This window comes from Spermophilus citellus (assembly GCF_964194105.1).
Source record: "Spermophilus citellus genome assembly, chromosome: 9".
Lineage (NCBI taxonomy): Eukaryota > Metazoa > Chordata > Mammalia > Rodentia > Sciuridae > Spermophilus > Spermophilus citellus.
In genome coordinates this window covers 62,631,987-62,653,194 of record NC_138191.1, presented here as the reverse complement: position 1 = coordinate 62,653,194, position 21,208 = coordinate 62,631,987, and the positions used below count along the sequence as shown (strand labels likewise).

General features: G+C 36.3%; 1 protein-coding gene across 1 annotated transcript in view; it reads right to left on the bottom strand.

Annotated features, from left to right (window-relative positions):
- Positions 1 to 10,192: 10,192 nt before the first annotated feature.
- GTF2B (general transcription factor IIB) overlaps positions 10,193 to 21,208 on the bottom strand; it is a 31,614-nt gene continuing 20,598 nt past the window's right edge. The window contains exons 3-7 of the mRNA XM_081306887.1: positions 18,318 to 18,451; positions 14,986 to 15,132; positions 14,724 to 14,853; positions 13,285 to 13,566; positions 10,193 to 10,766 (exon numbers count right to left, since the gene is read on the bottom strand). Of these exons, the coding sequence (XP_081163013.1) occupies positions 10,633 to 10,766; positions 13,285 to 13,566; positions 14,724 to 14,853; positions 14,986 to 15,132; positions 18,318 to 18,451 (827 nt within the window). The 3' untranslated portion in view covers positions 10,193 to 10,632. The remainder of the gene's footprint in view (positions 10,767 to 13,284; positions 13,567 to 14,723; positions 14,854 to 14,985; positions 15,133 to 18,317; positions 18,452 to 21,208) is intronic.

The window sequence follows — 21,208 nt, the reverse complement described above, 5'->3', positions numbered from 1 at the left end:
TCATCTTTCAGTGCTGTCCCTCCCACTGTCATCCTGCCAAAATGATCTCACTATTCTGTAAACACATCAAGATTTTTCCTGACTTTGGAGTCTCAAACAAAAACAAAATGGACAATAATATGGAAATATCACTAAATGGTTAAGAAGTCTCAGACATTTCTACATGGTTTAGGCAACCAGCTGTCATGAAATGATAGTGAGAGCAGTTCTACTGGTGTGCTGAGAGTTAAAATGAACCTGTGACATTTTATGGTGGGAAAGAGGGAATCTTTCTAGAAAAGCAAGAAAGTGCCAGGGTTTGGGGAGTTTAGGACATGGAAGAGATTTCAGTGTGTTTGCACTTGCATGGGAAGGAGCCAGTGAAGAGGGCCATAGGCCTACCTGCAGTTCCACACAATCCATGCAGTATGGGGCCTTCAGGTTTGGTTCATGATGCTCATTTTCCCTTCTCTCAGAAATAGGGTAAGCCTGATGGCCTTCGCTGCTAATCATCTGTCCAGATTCTAACCAGTAAAAATCTGACTTGGTCTCCTCCAACATAGAGTTAACCAAGTACTCATTTGTACCCCACCATAACCTATATCAGACTCCTTTTATTATATTGTGTTAAGTTTTTTTTCTTTGTTCTCCGCTTTTATTCATCTCAGATGTCCAGTGCACAGCACTTTGACACATAAGTATTCAATAAATAGCAGTAGCTTTCATCAGGTAGTAGAAATCATTTAGTTTTAAACCTGGTATTCTGCATTGTCTTATTGGATCTTAACAGTCACCCAAATAAAATACTCTGAATATTCTCACTCAATTAAAAAAAAAATAAAAGACATAATTTATACAAAGTCAACTTTGTGGGAAAGCCATGACTCTACCTAAGTTGATAATCATCACACTATTAATATTATTGTGTTCAATGAAAGATTAGATGGTCATCCATAATTTCAAAAGGAAAAGTATAACTGCATTAGTATATCCTTTGTTAAACAACACAGAGTACTTGCTCCATAAACAGTTTGAAAACAAATGGAACCCTAACAAAACTGAAACTTAGGTATAAACTTCCAGACTGCACACTACTAGAGCCCCTTTCTATTTTACCCTTTTAGAAAATGCTAAAAGGATCACTGTCCATCATCTGTTTGTTTATTGGTATATTCCTTGTTCTAAGAGCTTCATGATTTAAAAAAATGACTCCTCATGGAAAACGAAATTAGGTTTTTTTATTTTCAAAACTATGTACCTGCAGTGACCACACAAACCCATTTGTTCCCTCCTGCTCAAGGCATAATATCATTACAGCTTTATTAAATAACTACCAAAAAGAGTGCAAACTTGTAGTATGTGATGGTTCCAAGACCACTAGTCTAGGCGCACAGGTCCTTCAGGCATGTTGAATCCATCCTATGTCTGAAATAACCTGAAGCTGACTCTGGGAATATTAAGACCTCAAATTTCTTCCAGGCATTGATGCATAATTTTATATGACCATATAAACCCTAGGGCTCAGGTCAGAACTTCAGATATGCAATCACTTGTTCAGGTTGTCTAATTGGCAGCAGTATAGGATAATGGGTCAAATCATATGTCCTGTACAGGTTATTCCCTGCACCTCAATGTGTCTCATCTGTAAAATGGAAATAATGATGGTTTCTGCATAATAGGTTTCTCTGGAACTTCAATCTCTATAACACTCATGACCTGCCTTATCCCTCTTAAGAGTTGCAGAAGACAGAATTTTCTCTCAAAAGAACTTAGTTCTGGGTATTTATTAACTAGCATAATCATGGGAGACTTGAAGAAACAGGCTGCAGATGGAATTTCTCAGACTGACACCAAAGCCCACTGCAGGATTGGGTAGAGAAGAAGCTGCTCAGACCACACAATGTGGCAGTTGCCTGGAGAATCCAGGGGCTGCCGTGTGGCCTTCCACTTAACTCCCATTTTAATTCTAATGTCCTATGAGTGCATCTAATTGGTAAGTACTTAAATTACATCCAAAAATGTAGCTGCAAGAGTCTTAAGATTTTTTTCTTTCCAGCCTTTACTGTTCAGGAAAGAATTCTAGATGGAGGTTGGACTAGAATTTGAACGAGTCCATCCAAACTATTTGCCACTAAGTGTTCCTGATGTTTATGATCTAGTTCATCTCCTTCATCTCATGCATGTAGAATTATAATCAAGATTTAGTGACTTTTTGGAGGCACATTACAGGCTAGTTCTCCATTTTCTTATAAACCCTTTTGGGGGCTGTAAGTTTTTCATTCTGTTTCTCTTTGGAATGTTATCTGCAATATTTTCTCAATGTTTTAACATATATTTACAAGTTGTAATAATTACACTATATTCTATAGATTGACTTCAGAATCTGTAAATCATTCTGAAAGTTGCCATTGTTCCTTCTTGTTCTGCCTAATTTTTTTTGTTGTTGTTGTTTTTTCCAGAATTCTGAACTTTAAAGAACTCTATGTACAGTTAAATTTTATATCAAAAGTAGAAGGATGTGGAGCACACTTGTTAATTCCAGCCACTCAGAAAATGGATTCAAGAGAATCACAAGGTCAAGGCTAGCCTCCACAAATTAGCAAGACCCTGTCTCAAAATATTAAAATTCAAAAAGGGTGTGTGTGTGTGTGTGTGTGTGTGTGCAGATTTAGTTCAGTGGTAGAGCACCCCGGGTTCAATCTCCAGTAACACAAACACACACACATACACTCACACACACAGAGAGAGAGAACAGTAGAAAGATTGATTTTCATTGAACAAATACTTATTGATTTTTAATTATTGGTCACTAGGCATTATGCTGAGTGCAAATAAGCCAAGAAAGTCAAATCACCACCTCCATGGATTCTGCAATCCACCAGAGGTACATGGCAGCCCCTTGACAATGGCATTCCAATGTCATGAAGTACTTATACCTTGGCTGGGAGTCAATGAAGACTTCCTGGAGATTATAGGTATTAATATTGTCACTTAGATTAAGAGTTAGCCAGGTAAAGAGGAGGCCAGGGAGGTCCTAAGAGAATGAGGAATATTTGGGTTTGCCCACAGATGACAGAAAATGGCAATTTTGAGGAAATGAAGCTTCACTGTAGCTAGATAAATGTATAAACTACAATCAGTGGGGTAGTTGGGTTGACTTAGGAAAAAAAGGGATATTGGCCCAGGCCCATAAGCACTGCTTAGTAAGGTTATGAATCATAGAAACAGTTCTAGGTTTTGTGGAGCCCAAGGTATACAGAAATTTAGGGGCCCTCTCTTAAAATTCCATGATTTTGCATTGATGGCTACAAAATTCAGAGCCTTAAAAAGGACCTGTGCAAGTGCACTGTTTCAACACATTCCTAATCCATAACTTCCTTCTCATAACCACTGAAGCATCTTCAGTTGGGAGGTGAGATCACTCTGCCATGTGGAAAATGGATGGGTGCGGGGGTGCAATGCCAAAAACAGAAGCACCCACTGGGAGCTGCCTTAGCAATAGGTGATAGAGGCCTAAGCTAGGGTATGGCCGTTAAGAGACCAACCGGAAAGGGATTAATAAGCATTCTTTATGTGGCAGAAACCAAAAATTGGGACTACTATGTGTGGACCAGGAGGGGCCATAATCTGACCATGCTGCAAGAACATTTGCCCACAATGTGATTCCACTTATCTTTCAAAGGCCTGTTCCATTTCTTCCTGTAAGTCTATTTTTCCACTTTTTGCCCTGCTCTTTCCATACAAGCAGACTAGTGTTTCCTCCTCCATGGCCCTGTATATACCTGGATCTTACACTTGTGTCATTGCATCACTGCAGGCCAAGGGCAAGTCTTATTCATCTTCTGTATCTTTTTTTCCCCCCTGTACTGGGGTTTGAATCCAGGAGTGTTTTACCACTGAGCTACATCCCTGGCCCTTTTTTTGAGATAGGGTATCCCTAAATTGCTGAGGTTGGCCTTGAACTTGTGATCCTCCTGCCTCAGCCTCCTGAGTCAATGGGATCACAGGTGTGCACCACTAAACCTGGCTCACCTCTGTATTTTGTATTTACAGTCTATAAAATGGAGAATGAATTAATGTTCTGCTTTCCTCTATACAAAAATATTTTAGAATAACAAAATATTAAAATTTGTGACTAAGAGCCAGCCTAAGATTAGAGTTGCTATGAATTGCCTTTGGACTTCAGCATAACACAGGTGTCCCTCTGACAACCTCCATGATATTCATCCCTTAGACTTAGTCCTCCCTAATCTAAAGACAACTTCCACATTTGTGTTGTCTCTTGAAAGTTACACGCATCTTGAAAAATAGCACCTAAGGACAAGACTAGTCTTCCTTCTAACTAACTAGTGAAGTGACCTCAGACCTTGGAAATTAAGGGGTTATACTTGATGAATCATTTTTAACCCTTTTTTTTTTAAACTAGGAGTTGAACTGAGGGGTATTTAACCACTGAGCTACATCCCCAGCCTGTTTTTATTTTTTATTTTGAGACTGGGTCTTGTTTAGTTGCTTAGGGTCTAAGTTGCTAAGGCTGGCCTTGAACTTGTGATCCCTGGGTCTCAGTCATTGCAGTTATAGGCATGTGCCACCACACCCAGCTCATTTGTAATCTTTTAAAAAAAAATCTTCAGGATTAGTCCAACACAAGACAGAATAGCAGGTAATGGGACCCGTTTGTCCTCTTTCTGGAGCTGCTCCTGCAGTCCTCCAGAAAAGCCCAGGCCTACAGTTTGATATCTGTGTAGTAGATTACCTTAAAAAGGTCTTAGTTATTGAATAATCACCATTCCAGTGTGCAGGTTTGATATCTGCAGAAAATTATAATAAAGTCACAGCTAAAATGTTGGTGTTAGGGCCCAAACCCAATCTCCTATTGTGCACTAAAAAGTGGAAACTCCCCACCTTAGCAAATTAAAACAGAAGTTGATTACATACCTGATAATATTTTCTGGGTAAAATATTAGGAGGAAGTTGAAAGTTCAAGGTCCATTGTTGAGTTTTCTGTTTTCTCAAAGCTATCAAGTGGGAAGGAACCACAGATGTAGTTAGGTCATCCAGGGAAATCACAGAGGAATTAGGTTAACCAAGCCTGCTTGAAAACCTCAGGAAAGTGTTCAACATAAGTGTCCTACCGTACCTGGAAGCTCGTATCTGTAACCTTCCCTCCTAGATATGCCTTTTTGATCAGTATAGAACAAACAAGCCTTTTTTTTTTTTTTTTAAATAATGCTTATGTGATTTTTTTTTTTTTAGAGAGAGAGATAGAGAGAATTTTTAATATTTATTTTTTAGTTTTCGGCGGACACAACATCTTTGTTAGTATGTGGTGCTGAGGATCGAACCAGGGCCGCACGCATGCCAGACGAGCGCGCTACCGCTTGAGCCACATCCCCAGCCCACAAACAAGCCTTTCTAAGGTCTCTAAAAGCCCCATTTTCTGTTTTTTTTTTTTTTTTTTTTTTTTGTGTGTGTGTGTGTGTGTGTGTGTGTGGTCCTGGGAATTAATTCAGGCTGTGGATTGTGCTGGGCAAGCACTCTACCACTGAGCTACATTCCCAGTTCTTTAAAAAACGTTATTTTATATTTGAGACAGTTCTGACCATGTTGCCCAGGCTGGCATCAAATTTGTGATCCTCTGAATAGCTAGGATTACAAGTATGCACCATTGTGCCCAGCTTTTGGGGTGTGTGGTTTTGTCACAATTTAAGGCAAAATATATTTTGGCAAAATTTAAAATTCACATCACTCCTATTTTTCTTGAGTGTTTTGCACACGAGCAATCATCCTCCTTTCTCAAACATCTTAAACAATAAAATATCATATCCAATAATGTATTTGCCAGTAAGAACTTTGTAATTTCCTGATGGAATCATATATTTTAACAAGATCATTCTTGGCAGGTGCCTGGATAGCCTCAAAATGGAGGCTGGTTGCTAGGGGAACCAACCAGGTGATAAAAGGGTTGGAACTTTCAGGATCCCACCCCCATACCCTCCAGGAGGTGCTAGGGATTGAGTGGATACTAATGACCAATTATATCATCAATCATGCCTACTTGAGGAAGCTACCATAAAAACCCCAAAAGGCACACAGGCCTTCTAGGTAGCCAAAACACATAAAGGTTCTTGGAGGGCAGAGCACCCAAGGAATGAATGGAATCTGTGCTGTCTCCATATGCCTCACCCTATATGTATCTCACATCTAGCGGTTCATCTGTACTGCATACTGTCCTTTATAATAAATTGTTAAATGTGTTTCCCTGGGACCTGTGAGCTGCTCTTAGCAACTATTAATGAAACCCAAGGACAGTAGTGAGGTAGGACAATTTTTTTTAATATTTATTTTTTGCCATTATATATGAGCTCTCTTATTATTTTTTGCATTACAATTCTTAATACACCTTTATATCACAATTTATCATATCTCTGATCGTATATAAGGTATGCTGACACCAAATTCACATCTTCATACATGTATTTTGTATAATGACAATTTACAACTGATGGCTGGTGGGCAGCAGAAGTTGTACTGAGCCTTTAACATGAGATCTAATGCTATCTCCAGGTAGTATTAGAACTGAGGTGGTGTGTACTGGTGAACTGCGTGGTATTATGGGGAAACACTCCTATGCATAAATTGTCAGAAGGGTTGAATGATGTGTAAATAGGGAAAGAATTTTTTTTTTTCCCAGTCAGGTGCAGTGACACACACCTACATTTCCAGTAACTTGGGGAGGCTGAGGCAGGAGGATCCCAAGTATGAGGCCAGCCTCAGCAACTTAGTGAGGGCTTTAAATAACCAATGAGACCCTGTCTCAAAATTTTAAAAAGTGAAACAAAAAGGGCTCCGGATGCAGTTCAGTAGTAAAGCACCCACCCCTGGGTTCAATCCCTAGTACAAAAAGAAAACAGTTTTTCCTCTCTTGGTCATCCTTTCCCTCCTCCTTCACCAACAGCCTCCTGAAATAGCAGTTTAAAACTCGGCTCCCTGGTCCACTAGCCGCTGGACCACAGAAATATCAGAGGGTTATGAGTGGAAGTTTATGAAAGATGCCAGGGCCTAGAACAAATGCTCTTACTGTGATGCCTTGCAGTCTTGGGATCCTGAGGAAGGGAGTATGCATGTAAATATCTAGGAGGGGGAGAATGAGGAGGTGTTTAGGGGGTCAGGGAATCTTTCAGTAGCTCAACTGGCAGATGAGATTAAAAATTCAGCAGCAGAAAAAGTCAGGGCCACTGACAATTGGAAATATTGGCATAGGGCACAGAGGCCTCTTGGCTGGATTAGGACCAGGTGGGTAATAGGCTGACCCCCTCAGCTGTTCATCTTGATAATTAAAATAAATCTTGCACCTGTGATACAAAATTAGCTCAGGAACCAAAGACAACCCTGGGTAAAGTACATTTGCTGCTTTGAACACAAAAGCTTACTATCAAGAGGCATAAAGTTTACTAAGTATTTTGTTTAGAGGAAGGGCTCAAGAACAATTTCTAGCCATTAACTCCTTGTCACCAGGATAGTTTAAAAAATAATTAAAAAGTCACTCAGGCTGGGAATGGAGCTTAGTGATAAGAGCAGTTGCCTAGCCTGCATGAGGCCATGTTCAATCCCCAATACTGCATAACAAAAACAACCCCTCAGACCAAAAACTCAAAATTTTTTCCCTTAAAGCCAGGTGCAGCTCCTGTAATCCCAGCAGCTTCAGAGGCCAAGCCAGGAGGATCCCAAGTTGAAAGCCAACCCTAAGCAGTGAGGCCCTCTCTCAAGGCTGGGGATGTAGCTCAGTTCTTAAGTGCCCCTGTGTTCAATCTTCTATGCCAAAAAAAAAAAAAAAAAAAGATAATCTTTTGCATTTAATTTTCATTTTTTGGTACCAGGAACTGAACCCAGAGGTGCCTAACCACTGAGTCACATCCCCATCGTTTATTTATATATATATATATATGTATAATTATATAGGGTCTTGCTGAGTTGCTTGGGGCCTAAGTTGCTGAGGCTGGATTTGAATTTACAATCCTCTTGCCACAGCCTCTCTGGGATTACAGTTCTGCGCCACCACGCCTAGCTCCTTCAATTATTCCCTAATAATTGAACTCTACTTGAAAGGTACAACTGAAGTCAATACTGAGGCAACTTCCTATGAAATAAGCCTAACAGTATGGGTTAGTGGAGAGCACTGGATGATCAAGAGACCTCAATTAGTCCCATCTCTGCTGCTAAGTGAACTTGGGCAAATCTTTTGGTTTCTCTAGGCTTCTCTGATGTAAAAAAAAAAAAAAAAAAAAAAAAAAAAGGGGAGACTGTGCTAGTGTCTCGAAACTTAGATTCCATGAAACTTATCATCAAATTCTTAAATTCAGAGTAACAGCAAAGACTGTCAATAAAGTAGCTTTCAGACTCTTTGTGGCCTGGCAAGCACTGTACCACTGAAAGACATCCCTAACATAATATTTCCTTATTTCAATACCTGGAATTAAGCTGATTCAGCCATAGGCACAGTTTAGGAGAATTTAGAAAAAATAGCATTTTAATTCTTTTTCTTTCAAGAACCACTTACAAGAATAACTTATGTTTATTCTCAAAAACATACCCTGTATCCCAATTAATCAGTTCTCTTGATCCTGATTTTATAAATGTACAGAAAACAAGACAGACCAACAAGGCTCATACGTTTTCTCTTATGTAGAAGCTAAAGGAAAAGAAAGGTGGGAATCTCATGAAAATCAAAGGGAGATCAGTGGAGGAAAGGGACAAGGGGGAGGAAGGGGGAAGTGCTGGGGAGCCAAAATTATATTGTTATATTTTGTGCATGTACTAATATATAACAACAAATCCCACCATTATGTACAACTAACTATAATGCACCAATAAAAAATGTATGTGTGTGTGTGTTGGGGGGAACAGACCAAGATGCTGACATAATTTAAATGGCAGGGTTAGCTTTTTATTTTCCTTTATTTATCTGCATTTTTCTAATCACCCAATACATTTTTAACCAGGAAAAAAAAAAATACTAAAAGGTCATATTACCACACCTGAATCAACTGTTTAAAAAAATAACACAGCAAAACAGCTGAAAAGGAAAAAAAATAAGTTATTTCTGGGTAACTTATGCATATTTTTCTTTCCAAATCTTCTATCGTGTATGTACTGACCTTTGATAATTGCAAAAATAACTGTCTTGAGATCTAGCTGGGTTGCAGCTTGCAGCCTTCACTGAACTGGGAGTTTTGTGGTTTGTCACTAGAGCCTATTGCTCCCGAGGGCAATGCTGAAGGCACATGGGGATGAGAGGTGCTGGGGATCAATATATTGAAAAGGGAGATTCCTTCTTCTTAGGTCTCACTTTGGGTGGGATGAGTTCTATTGGCCTGGAGTGTGCATTTCCTCACTAGACCTCTAATCCTGTTTATAGATTATAGTACTCCTGGTATTTATTTCCCTAGGGTTTTCCACTGCTTTTAAGCAGTACTGTGTGAGAATCCTGCATTTTGTCCGAGAGAGAAATATCATTTGTCTTCATGGTCCCGATAATCATCTTCCTCCTATGGTCACGAGGATGGCAGTGAAAAGTCTGATCTTCAAAAGGAAAAAGTCCCTTTACAGACTAGGGTCTGAACCCAACCACTAGGCCACATCTAGTGCTAATGTCCATTCAGATATGTGAGAATCACAGCACTGTTAGAGCAATAATTTACATAGGTGATGCCTATCATAGACACAAGTTCCCTGTATAACTATTCTAGTGGGTAAAAAGCAACACTTTCTTGGCCTTCCTTGACAGTGCCTGGAAATTGAGAGACCCTAAATCAATGTGTTCTAAAGAAAAATAAGCAAAATACCCACGACATCAAAAAAATCACATAACAGTGCTAATTTAAAAATTCCTGCACACTCCCAGGGACCAGTGATCTTCATTTTAAAGACCCATTACTTCATAGGTGTCCCAATAAGCATAACTAAGAATAAAAAAGAATTGTAGATATGCAGATTTTACAAAATGAAATAGTTACATCCCAAACTAAAATCTGTTTGATCTGCTGTTGCTATTCTTAATAGCATCATCCTTCTGCTTGATAAGTTCATTAAGAAAAAGAGTTTACATCTTTTTCACTGGTGCCTTTCAGGGTCCAGCTCTTCTTTCTTGTTTTTTAACATATATTAATAAATCTCTCACACTACAAACAAAATGTTATAAATGTTAACAATCATTCTTGAAAGTTTTTTTTATTTCCATGACTATTAAAATTAAAACCCTAAATATATGAGAAAAATAATGAAAAATAACGACCTCTATCAATTGCAGTGATACGCATTATTTAAAATTATATATTATAAATTACATATAACATGTAAATGTAACAAAAAATTTAGTTTTGAAAAATGTTTTATTCAAGAATTACATAATTTCAGTATCTTCCAAAATACAGTTTCCTAGATCACTACAAAAGAAAGCAAATTCAGTAAGAAATTCAAATCATTAAATATGTTGCACTAGTATATACATACAGAATGCCAAGCAATAATATTTAGCCCTGGAATGCGTACCATGTGTTTTCCTCATTAAAGGCTCAACCCAGCACGTTGTATAGGCTATGTACAATAGGCAAAGTTCTGTGTACATAAAAGTTTGATATTAGCTGCCTCAATTTATAGCTGTGGTAGTTTGTCCACTGGGGTGTCAAATTTGAAATCTGGAGGAAACAGATCTGGGGCCCGAGGGTAGATCAGCCTGTAGGACTGTCTGATTGTAACATCAGCTACACCAGCAATATCTCCAATCTCTAAAAGACAAAAATCAAAACATTAAGTATACCTTTCCTCCCACCTCCTTTCTACTACCAAAGTGAAACACAAAATTAAAAAATACTGATTTTAAATATGATATGTCAAGAGCTTTGTAATGTGAACAACCAATAAAAAAAATAAAAAAATCAAATAGAATGTAAAAAAAAAAAAAAAAATACTGATTTTTTAAAAAATGATAATGGGAATCCAAACTGAAAGACAAGAAACAGGAGTTAAAGACAGTAATAACAATAATGGCAGTAGCACCTATTACCTTAAAATTTGTCTACAGTATTATAATGTTTAATATATGTAAAACAACTCAGAGCATAGTACTATGAGTGATAAACATTATATTGACCATATTTTAAAATGACTACTCTTTTTCTTTATAAATCTTCTTGAGGATCACAGAGTAATCCATGAATATGTTCTTTTTAAATTAATTTTTATTTATATGACAGTGGAATGCATTACAATTCTTATTACACATATAGAGCACAATTTTTCATATCTCTGGTTGTATACAAAGTATATTCACACCAATTCGTATCTTCATCCATATACCTTGAAATATGTTCTTATAAAGAAATTCACTACCCAGGTCAGGTCTGGTGGCACACATCTATAATCCCACCTACTTGAGAAGCTGAGGCAGGAGGATCACAAGTTTGAGCTCAGCCTGGGCAACTTAATGAGACCCTGTCTCAAAATTTTTCAAAATTTAAATAAAGGGCTTGGGATGCAGCACAGTGATAGAGCACCCCTGGGTTCAATTCCCAGTACTGCAAAAAGAAAAAGAAATTCATCGTCTCTTTCTACATTTGAAAGTTTATCTGCAACATCTAAAACCAAAATGAAATAATAAATATTTTTCTACAACCTCTTTTTTCCTAGAGATCAAGCATCTATAACAGCATATATAGATTTTTTTTTTTACTATTAGAAGTATATATTGTGCATATATATTGAACTCAAGACACTTGAGAATTTCTAGTCTGTTAAGAATCCAAAGAAGTAGATTAAATCTTTCTTAATAAATATAAAAGGTAAAAAATGGATCTAAACTAGCCTTTAAAAAAATGAGTAGAGGACAAAGGGAATGGATAATGGCATACCTGAGTAATTAATGCTGGCTTTCCCCTTCTAATCACTTTTCTGTTACCATCTGTTACTTACATCAAAGTATAGCCTAAGCTGAGGTGAAAGGCTGTTCTGAATCAAGTACTACAAAGTTACTTAAGCCAGTAATTCATGAACCCACTTTAAAATTTAGAATTGACTCTCCTTTTTCATAAAATTTTTTGAGGATCATAGAAATAATCCATTTTTGCAATATATATACTTGCAAAAATGATTAATACTTCTGTTTTTTTTTTTAAAGAGAGAGTGATAGAGGAGAGAGAGAGAGAGAGAGAGAGAGAGAGAATTTTTAATATTTATTTTTTAGTTCTTGGCGGACACAACATCTTTGTTGGTATGTGGTGCTGAGGATCGAACCCGGGCCGCACGCATGTCAGGCGAGCGCGCTACCGCTTGAGCCACATCCCCAGCCCCTGATTAATACTTCTGGTTGAAAGTTTCCCTAGAGGGCTGGGGTTGTAGCTCAGTGCTTGCCTAGCACACATGACGGGTACTGGGTTTGATCCTCAGCACCACATAAAAAATAAATAAATAAAATAAAGGCATGTGTCCATCTACAACTAAAAAAAAAACAGACTGTGCCTTAAAAAAAAAATCCACACTAAATTTAAAAAATGACTTTATAGAAGGTTGAACTACTTATGTCTGTGTATTTCAGAAATTTCATTAAGAAACTATGAATAGTGGCTGGGGTTGTGGCTCAAGCGGTAGCGTGCTTGCCTGGCATGCACGGGGCACTGGGTTCGATCCTTAGTACCACATAAAAATAAAATAAAGATGTTGTGTCTGTCGAAAACTAAAAAATAAATATTTTTTAAAAATTCTCTCTTTTAAAAAAAAAGAAATTATGAATATGGTTTAAAAGGAGAAAAAAGCAGGCTTCACAGAACATTAAAGGTTGATGGTCAACAATATTGATAAGTGTGTTAATCAGCAGGGTCATGTTCCAGCCTATTAGAAATAAAGCACTTCCCACTGCCCCTCCCAAGATTTAAAAAGGTTAATAAGTTTATGGAGGGGAAAATGACTCAAAATGATCAGGAATATTTAAGGAAAAAAATTACAGAGAACTCACAAAAAAGTGAACAATGTAAAAAAAAATTAAATAAATTTTTAAAAAGAATGAACAATGTACAAATTAAAATTATATAATTCAAATGGAAAAAAAAAGTTTGTACATAGCTGTACCTCCAAACATTTTTATTTATGAGTCACTTAAAAGCAAAATACTAGATATTTTTATGTTTTGTTGCTGAGGAACTACCTCTGAAGTGTGGGTTCTGGATACTTAAATGCTTCACACATAAAATGGAAAAAGACATACTTTAGCCTTCATAATTCATTATCAACATTCCCCATGAAAACCCCTACCTTTTTGGGTCCTCTTCTCAGCTGATGCCTGTGAAGCCATGTAAATAGCTGCTGCAGCCACAGAGATCGGGCTCCTCCCAGGAACCAAGTCCAATTCCACAGCCTTACGGGCTATATGTGTAGCTGCCATTTGAACTTGCTTAGGAAGACAAAGGTTGGAACAGAACCTGGACATGAAGTCCCCAGTTGTAATCAAATCCACACTTGTTTCTAAAGCTTTCAAAATAAGTTTAAAACATCGGCCAATTTCTTTCTTAGAAATTCGTGATACAGCACATATTTCTAAAAGAAAAAAAAATCCATATAGTTCATTTAAAAACCTATCATTTCTGATTAAATAACACATTGCAGTTGCAAAAAAAAAAATCTAAACCATGCCTAAAGATGAAACCCTAATCCTTTCGGTGATATTTCCCATTGAGCTAATTTAAAATTTCTTGGTTAATGTAAATGTTCACCACACTTTAAATTTAGGTCTTAATCTTTGAAAATATTAACTTCTTGACAGTTTCAATTTATGCAAATAGACATCTTTAATCAAAAATTTCTTGGGTACTTATATGTTAATCTGTTATAGGGAGGGTACCAAGGAGATGAAAGAAAATACTCTAGCTAAAGAATGTTTCTCAAGCTACACAAAGTCATGTATGCATGTAATTTCTGCGATTACAGGCTATAATTAAATGAGATAAATATTCAACACCCTTATCCTAAATATTCATCCACCAAGCACTTTCAGAATAAACTTAACAAACTTTTTTTTAGTTGCAGTAACAACACAAAAGATGGTGATAAAGGCCATCACTTCTTTTCTTTGACCTAAAACATGTTAATAAATATTAATTGGATGAATGAAGAGTAAGTTCAGCCTTCAGCTACAAAACTTTTGTCAGTGTATGCATCATGACAACACTATGAATAGGTTGTCATATATTTATGGGTAACTGCAAACTGTATGAAAAATACCAATTATCTCAAAGCCTCTAAATTAAGTGTTAAACTGCAAATACTATATACCTCAAAAGAAAAAAATCTCACTGATGCTTTCCAAGGCTTGACTCCTACACCTATAGAGAAAGATCTATGCTAGAAATGACAGCTGTTTTTATGCATCAAGTGTACTGACTTCCTACAAAGAGCCTACTATAGCTTTGATGCCAGGCCATAAACCCATAAAATATAGTCCATCAAAATATCTTACTAGCAAAGAACACAGTGGCCTAACATAGACTTAAAACAAATCTACATGGGAAAACAGTTTGAAAAGAACATGGTCAGTAAGATCTCTTTAAGTTTTTGTTGTCAAGGAACAAAATAAAGTGGCGCTGGCAAATAATGTTCAGGTGGATTACTATACCTAATGATGAAGACAGGACTTGGCTTCTAAGTATCAAAGCAGCTTGACTTTGGTCTGTTACTTTATGCAACTAAAAACTCACCTTTAAATGTCCTAGGAACCCCTTCTTGTCTACAGGCAATATAGAGACAAGCAGAAGCTATAGCATCGTTAGCTCTTCCCTTAAGGCTCTTCTGTTCATACACTTGCTTGAATAAATTATTTGTTCGATCCTTCAAAACAGAGAAACTAAGTTTAATTAACTCTAAGCCATTTAATTAGTTACAATATCAAAATTGCATATGTTCACTAAATTATGCAAAATCAATGCCAGAATGGCTTAAAGGAGGTAGACAAAAACTTACAACTATATTTCGAGGGAGGTTGATTCTGTCTGCCATGGTAGTAATTTCCTTGAATGCATTCATCATTGCCCGATCCGAACTACTCATTGTTCTCCGATTCTGGTACTTAGAATTGCCAAACTCATCAAAACTTGCAGCTCCTGTACCCTATAAAACATTTTTATAACTTGCAAGAAACTTTCAGAAAACTTGAATGAACAATTTCTATGAAAATACAAGTTATACAATCTGACTCCAAAAGCCCAAGAAATTTGCACTGTGCATCCTACCTTTCCCTCAAATAGAAAAAGTACCAGGTTAAGATGTTTTAAAGAGGTGTTTTATCACTTAAGGAATATATAATTCTGAACAATTATTTGAGGCCACAGAAAATAGAAAACAAAGCAGTCCAATTTCATTTATAAATATGATAAAATAGCAAATATTAGAAAACAGAATACATTTTTAATATTATCATGACCAAGTGGAGACTTTCACAAATGCAAAATATGTATTATTGGAGAATCTAATAAAACATCATAATATTAGATCTAAGAAGAAAACTCATAATATGATCTCCAAAGGTACCAAAAAAGATGAAAAAAAGTCAGAATTCATTTTTTTGGGGGGTGGGGGGATACCAGGGATTGAACTCAGGGGCACTCAACCACTGAGCCACATCCCCAGACCTATTCTGTACTTTATTTAGACACAGGGTCTCACTGAGTTGGTTAACAGCTCGCCATTGCTGAATCTGACTTTGAATTCGCATCCTCCTGTCTCAGCCTCCCAAGCTGCTGGGATTACAGGCATGTGCCACCACACCCAGCCAGAATTCATTTTTGATACCTTCATATAATACTACACATGGATATTTCTTCACAATAGAAAAATCTCTCCAAGGGCCAAAGCCAGCACTACGAATAATGAAAAAAACATTAGTAGGATTACCAATAAAGGAGATGCAAGACAAAGGTGCCTCCTTCAACAATCACTTTGTAACACTATACTAGAAAAAGTAGCCAATATTGTTAAGAGAAAAACAGTAATACAAATTTGGAATGGAAATGATTAAACTATTTGCAAGTAATATCTTTGTATACCTAGAATACTCAAGAAAATCACTAAAAAACTGCTATTGTTATCAGTAATAAAAGAATTCATTAGGGCTGGGGCTCAGTGGTAGAGCGCTTGCCTGGCACGCAAGAGGCACTGGATTTGATCCTCAGCACCACATAAAAATAAAATAAATGAAACAAAGGTATTGCGTCCATCTATAACTAAAAAATAAATATATAAAAAAATAATTCATTAGAGTCACAGGTCAAGATTAATGAACAGAAATCAACACCTTCCAACACACATTTAACCAGTTAGAAGACAATGAAGGAAAATATTCCAATTACAATGGTAATGTAAAAAATAAATTCTGGAAATTCACTTATATGTAAGATGTTCATGAAGAAAATATTAAAACATCCCTAATGGACACATAAGAATTAAGGAAATTGAAAGCCATACCATATTTTTGAATAGAAAGATGTATCAATAAGTCAATTTTCCCTATATCATTTTGTAAATAAATATAACCAAAATCCCAGTAAAAATAATCAAGATTTTGTTTTGCTTTGTTTTTGAAAAACAGAACAAAGTGATCCTAACCTTTAAATAGAAAAGATTAGTGAAGAAAACGCTGAAAAAGAGAAGCAATGAGGATTAGTGCCACCGGATATAAAAGTATGATACGGCATTTGATTAACTAGACCAAAACAGGAACAGATAAAGTCCAGAAATATTCCCAAATACATACAAAAATTTAGTTTACAATAAATGTAGCATCTTAAAATTTTTCTTTTTTGCCATGTAAGAATAAAACGTTCAGGGCTAGGGTTGTGGCTCAGTGGCAGAGTGCTTGCCTAGCATGCATGTAACACTGGGTTCGATTCTCAGCACCACATATAAATAAAATATTGTGGCCACCTAAAAATAAAAAAAAAATATTAAAATAAGAATAAAACTTTCAAAGAATATAGAAGAAACTAATAATAGTGGCTACTTCTGGCAGAAAAGAGGTATTGCAGTGGGAACTCAAGAGTTTAGGGGTCAAGGGTGAGGAAAATTTACTATATGTTCCTGTCATACATTTTTTGAATCATGTATTTCCTATTGAAAAAATTAAATAACAAAAAGTCACAGTGTCAATTAGTTACAATCTTACATTTTAAAATACCTATAAGTATGCTTTTTTTCCAAGCCCATAAGGCTTAAAGCAAATGCAGACATAATCTACTTAAAAATATTTCTGGATTTAATACTGTAAACTTTTAACCTTTTATATACCATGTTGTCCAAATTTGATATGCAGTTTTATCAATTACAGCATGCAAAAATACCTAATAACCTGGGTTTTTTTCATGATACTTTCTTAAATACAGAATATGTATTCTTGGGAGGCTGAAGCAACAAGCCAAGTTGGAGGTCAGCCCAGGCAACTTAGTTAGACCCTGTCTCAATATAAATAGAAAGAGATAGGGATGTAGCTCAGTGTAGAGTTCTACCAAATTCAACCTTAAGGACTGCACAAAAGAAAATAAAAAACAGTACACAATAGTAATATCTCAAAATGTAAACACCCCCTTGATTAATCTTGCAAAATATTTCACCACTATTTCCAATTCAGATTACAAAGTAAAGAGAATCAGGCTATCAGGGAAGTTATGCTATTGCCTTATATAATAATCACCACCACCATTTACTGAACACATTCTATATACTACATTTCCATGAAACTCTTAACTATTAAGTATTTAGTGTACAGGGAGAAGACAATTTTTCTTGAGGGGGCGGGGTGCAAGTATGGTATTGGGGATGGAACTTTATGGTGCTCTACTACTGAGCTAAGTAATCCCCAGGCCTTTGAAAATCTCAGCAACTCAGGAGGCTGAGAGCAGGATCAGGAGGCTGAGAGCAGGATCGCATATTCAAGACCAGCCTCAGCAACTTAGCAAGACCCTAACCGACTTAGAAAGACTCTGTCTCAAATTTTAAAAAATCAGATAAAAAGGATTGGGGATGTAGCTTGGTGGTAAAGTGTCCCTGGGTTCAATCCTCAGTACAAAATACATACATACATACATACATACATATTATAATTTTGATTTGATGTTCTCCCCTCCAAGATGCAAAGAACACACTAATCAGCCATCATCCACAGTGGTATTACTGGCAAATTTTATTACCAGGCCAATATTCCCCAATGAGACCAGTGTCTGATATTTTTGCAAAGATCCCAAACTCCCGGGTCTTCAAGGGTCACTCTGCACTAGGTATTTCCTGCTGATTGCGAGTATTACCTTGCCAATCATGGTAGACAAATCTCCATCACTCAAAAGAGGATTCTGAGAATCTCCAACTCGAGATGGATCTTTTGTTGCTTTGTCATTACTGAAAGTTCTCCACTCGGATCCCACATCAATAACCCGGTCACCTAAGAATACAAGCACATATCTAAATTATCCTGTCAAGGTAGGATTTACTTACCAACACTGTCTAATGTTATACCAATGCTTTTTATTCCCAGGAAATTTCAACATGGACATCTAGGTACTGGCTTAAAGGTCATGTCTCAAACATCAGTCCTGAAGCACTCTAACTACTATGTCTTTTCAGTAACAGTCCTCTTTAAACATTATGCTATAATTATTCATATTATAACTCTTAGAAGAAAAAGAATTAGTCAAAATAATAAAATAAAGTCATTCATGTGTGATGTAAAGATAAAACAATATAATAATAATTTAAAACAAAATTAAATTTTGTACAAAATTGTGACATGGAAAAATAACAGTACAAACTATTCAGAATGGACTACTTGGGAGGCTGAGGCAAAAGAAGTTCAAGTTCAAAGCCAGCCTAGGCAACTTAGTGAGACCCTGTCTCAAATTAAAAAGAGATGGGAACATAGCCAAGTTTTCATGGGGAATGCTTTGCAGAAAATAAGCCTAAGCTTGTAAGTAACTAACTGATGAAAAATATTTCTGACCAAATAATCTATACAGAATAAACATTAAGCCTACAAGCAGTGAGAAGAAAGCCACATAAGCAAACTTCTTTTTGAGCAAAGAAGCAGCAGCAAAGTATGTCATATCAAAACACCAGATGAGTAAATCTGATTACTGCTTTAGGGTAAAAAGCTTAATGGTTGGTAATATCTTCAGAGTAGAAAAGACGTAACACTTACACATGCATCCTTTCTAAATGTTCTCATTTAATCTTCATGGCCTTAAAAAGTAGGCACTACTTTCATTGCCACTTTTAAAAGGAGATTAATTGGCCTAAGATCACACAGCTTGAACTGCAATGTATATCAGATTCCAGAATTTGTTCTGTAGTGCATTTGTAAAAGATGAACTCTTTCAATGAATTGTGAAAAAGATGAAAGGATGAACCACACCATTTTCATCTTTGTGTATATATAACATGCAGAAAGGAGAATGGAATGGCAGAAATCATCTTCTGTAGCAATTAAAAGAAGTTATGGTACTGACAGTTAATGTAATAATTAGAGTATGGTCTCTGCCATTTGTTGCTTAGCCATGGACTAACTTCATTTCTATGTCTTTATTTCTTCAGCTTTAAACTTCTCCAATAATGTTATATTTTGAAGACTAAAGATAAAATAAGCAAATACTCCTGTATAGTCCACATAAGGAGCTTAAAAAGTAATTCTACTTTAAGTATTCAATATTAGCTATTTATAGTTAAGAAAATAAAAAGCTGGGAAACATTCTCCCTTTTTGGTGTGGATGATGATAGAAGCTTCAGTTTTAAAACTTTAATCTGCATATTAGACTTTAAAAGTATCCAAGTGCTTTGCTGCAGAAATTTATGAGTAGGACAGTGAAGGAGAATGGAATGAACAGGAGAAACTCAACTATATATCATTCTAAGTCTTTTAAAAAACACATTAAGGGGCTGGGCTTGTGGCTCAATGGTAGAGTGCTTGCCTAGCACTGGTGAGGCCCTGGGTTCAACATTAAAAATAAATAAATAAATAAATAAATAAATAAAGATTAAATTCTTTTTTTTATTTTTTTATTGGTTGTTCACAACATTACAAAGCTCTTGACATATCATATTTCATACATTAGATTGAAGTGGGTTATGAACCCCCAATTTTACCCCAAATGCAGATTGCAGAATCACGTCGGTTACACATCCACAATTTTACATAATGCCCTATTAGTAATTGTTGTATTCTGCTACCTTCCCTATCCCCTACTATCCCCCCTCAAGATTAAATTCTTTAAAATAACACATTAATTAAAATGCCACAAAACAGTACAGTGATATAATCTAATCTTAGTGATATTTAAAAGAATAGGTAATCACACAACAGAATGATTATTCCTGAAGGCTTTGGACAGGTTCAATTTTCTTTGAACTGCCAAATCATCTGTAAGAAGATTATCACCTGGACTAATATATGTCCATGTCACAAGAGTTAGTTTAGGCAGGGTGCTCGTCTGCCATTCTCATATGCAATGAGAACCATCAGGGATGGCAGACACAGGGACATCAGTTATAAAGCAATCTCAGAGCCAGCAAGGTGCAATGGGGCATGCCTGTAATCCCAGCGGATCGGGAGGCTGAGGCAAGGGGATCATGAATTCAAAGCCAGCCTCAGCAACAGCAAGGAGGCACTAAGCAACTCAGTGAGACCCTGTCTCTAAATAAAATACAAAAATACGGTTGGGAATGTGGCTCAGTGGCTGAGTGCCCCTGAGTTCAATCCCTGTTACCAAAAAAAAAAAAAAAAAAGAAAAGAAAAGAAAAGAAAAGAAAGAAAGAAAATAAAAAGCAATTTCAGCATATCAGATCAAGCATGTGGCCCAAAAGAGGAAATGTTAAATGGATAGAATTGTCACAGTTTCTTCTGCTTTCTCATGGTAACAAATATCACTAACTTAGAAGGAATTCTGATTATAAAAATTTGATTTAAAAAACTTACCTGAAAGTATCATAAATGTATCATACACTGAAACCTTACTACAACATTAACCAACAAGTCCATGTCTCAAAGAGATTTAATTTTCTTAACAAGCTCTTTTCATTAAATTTTATATAATAATATACCAGAACATTATTTTAAAGACAAAATGTTCTTCCATTAATATCATATACCAATTAAAGTGATGCCATGGTATTTCCATGCCCTTATATTTTCAAAGGGCTAAAAGTGAAT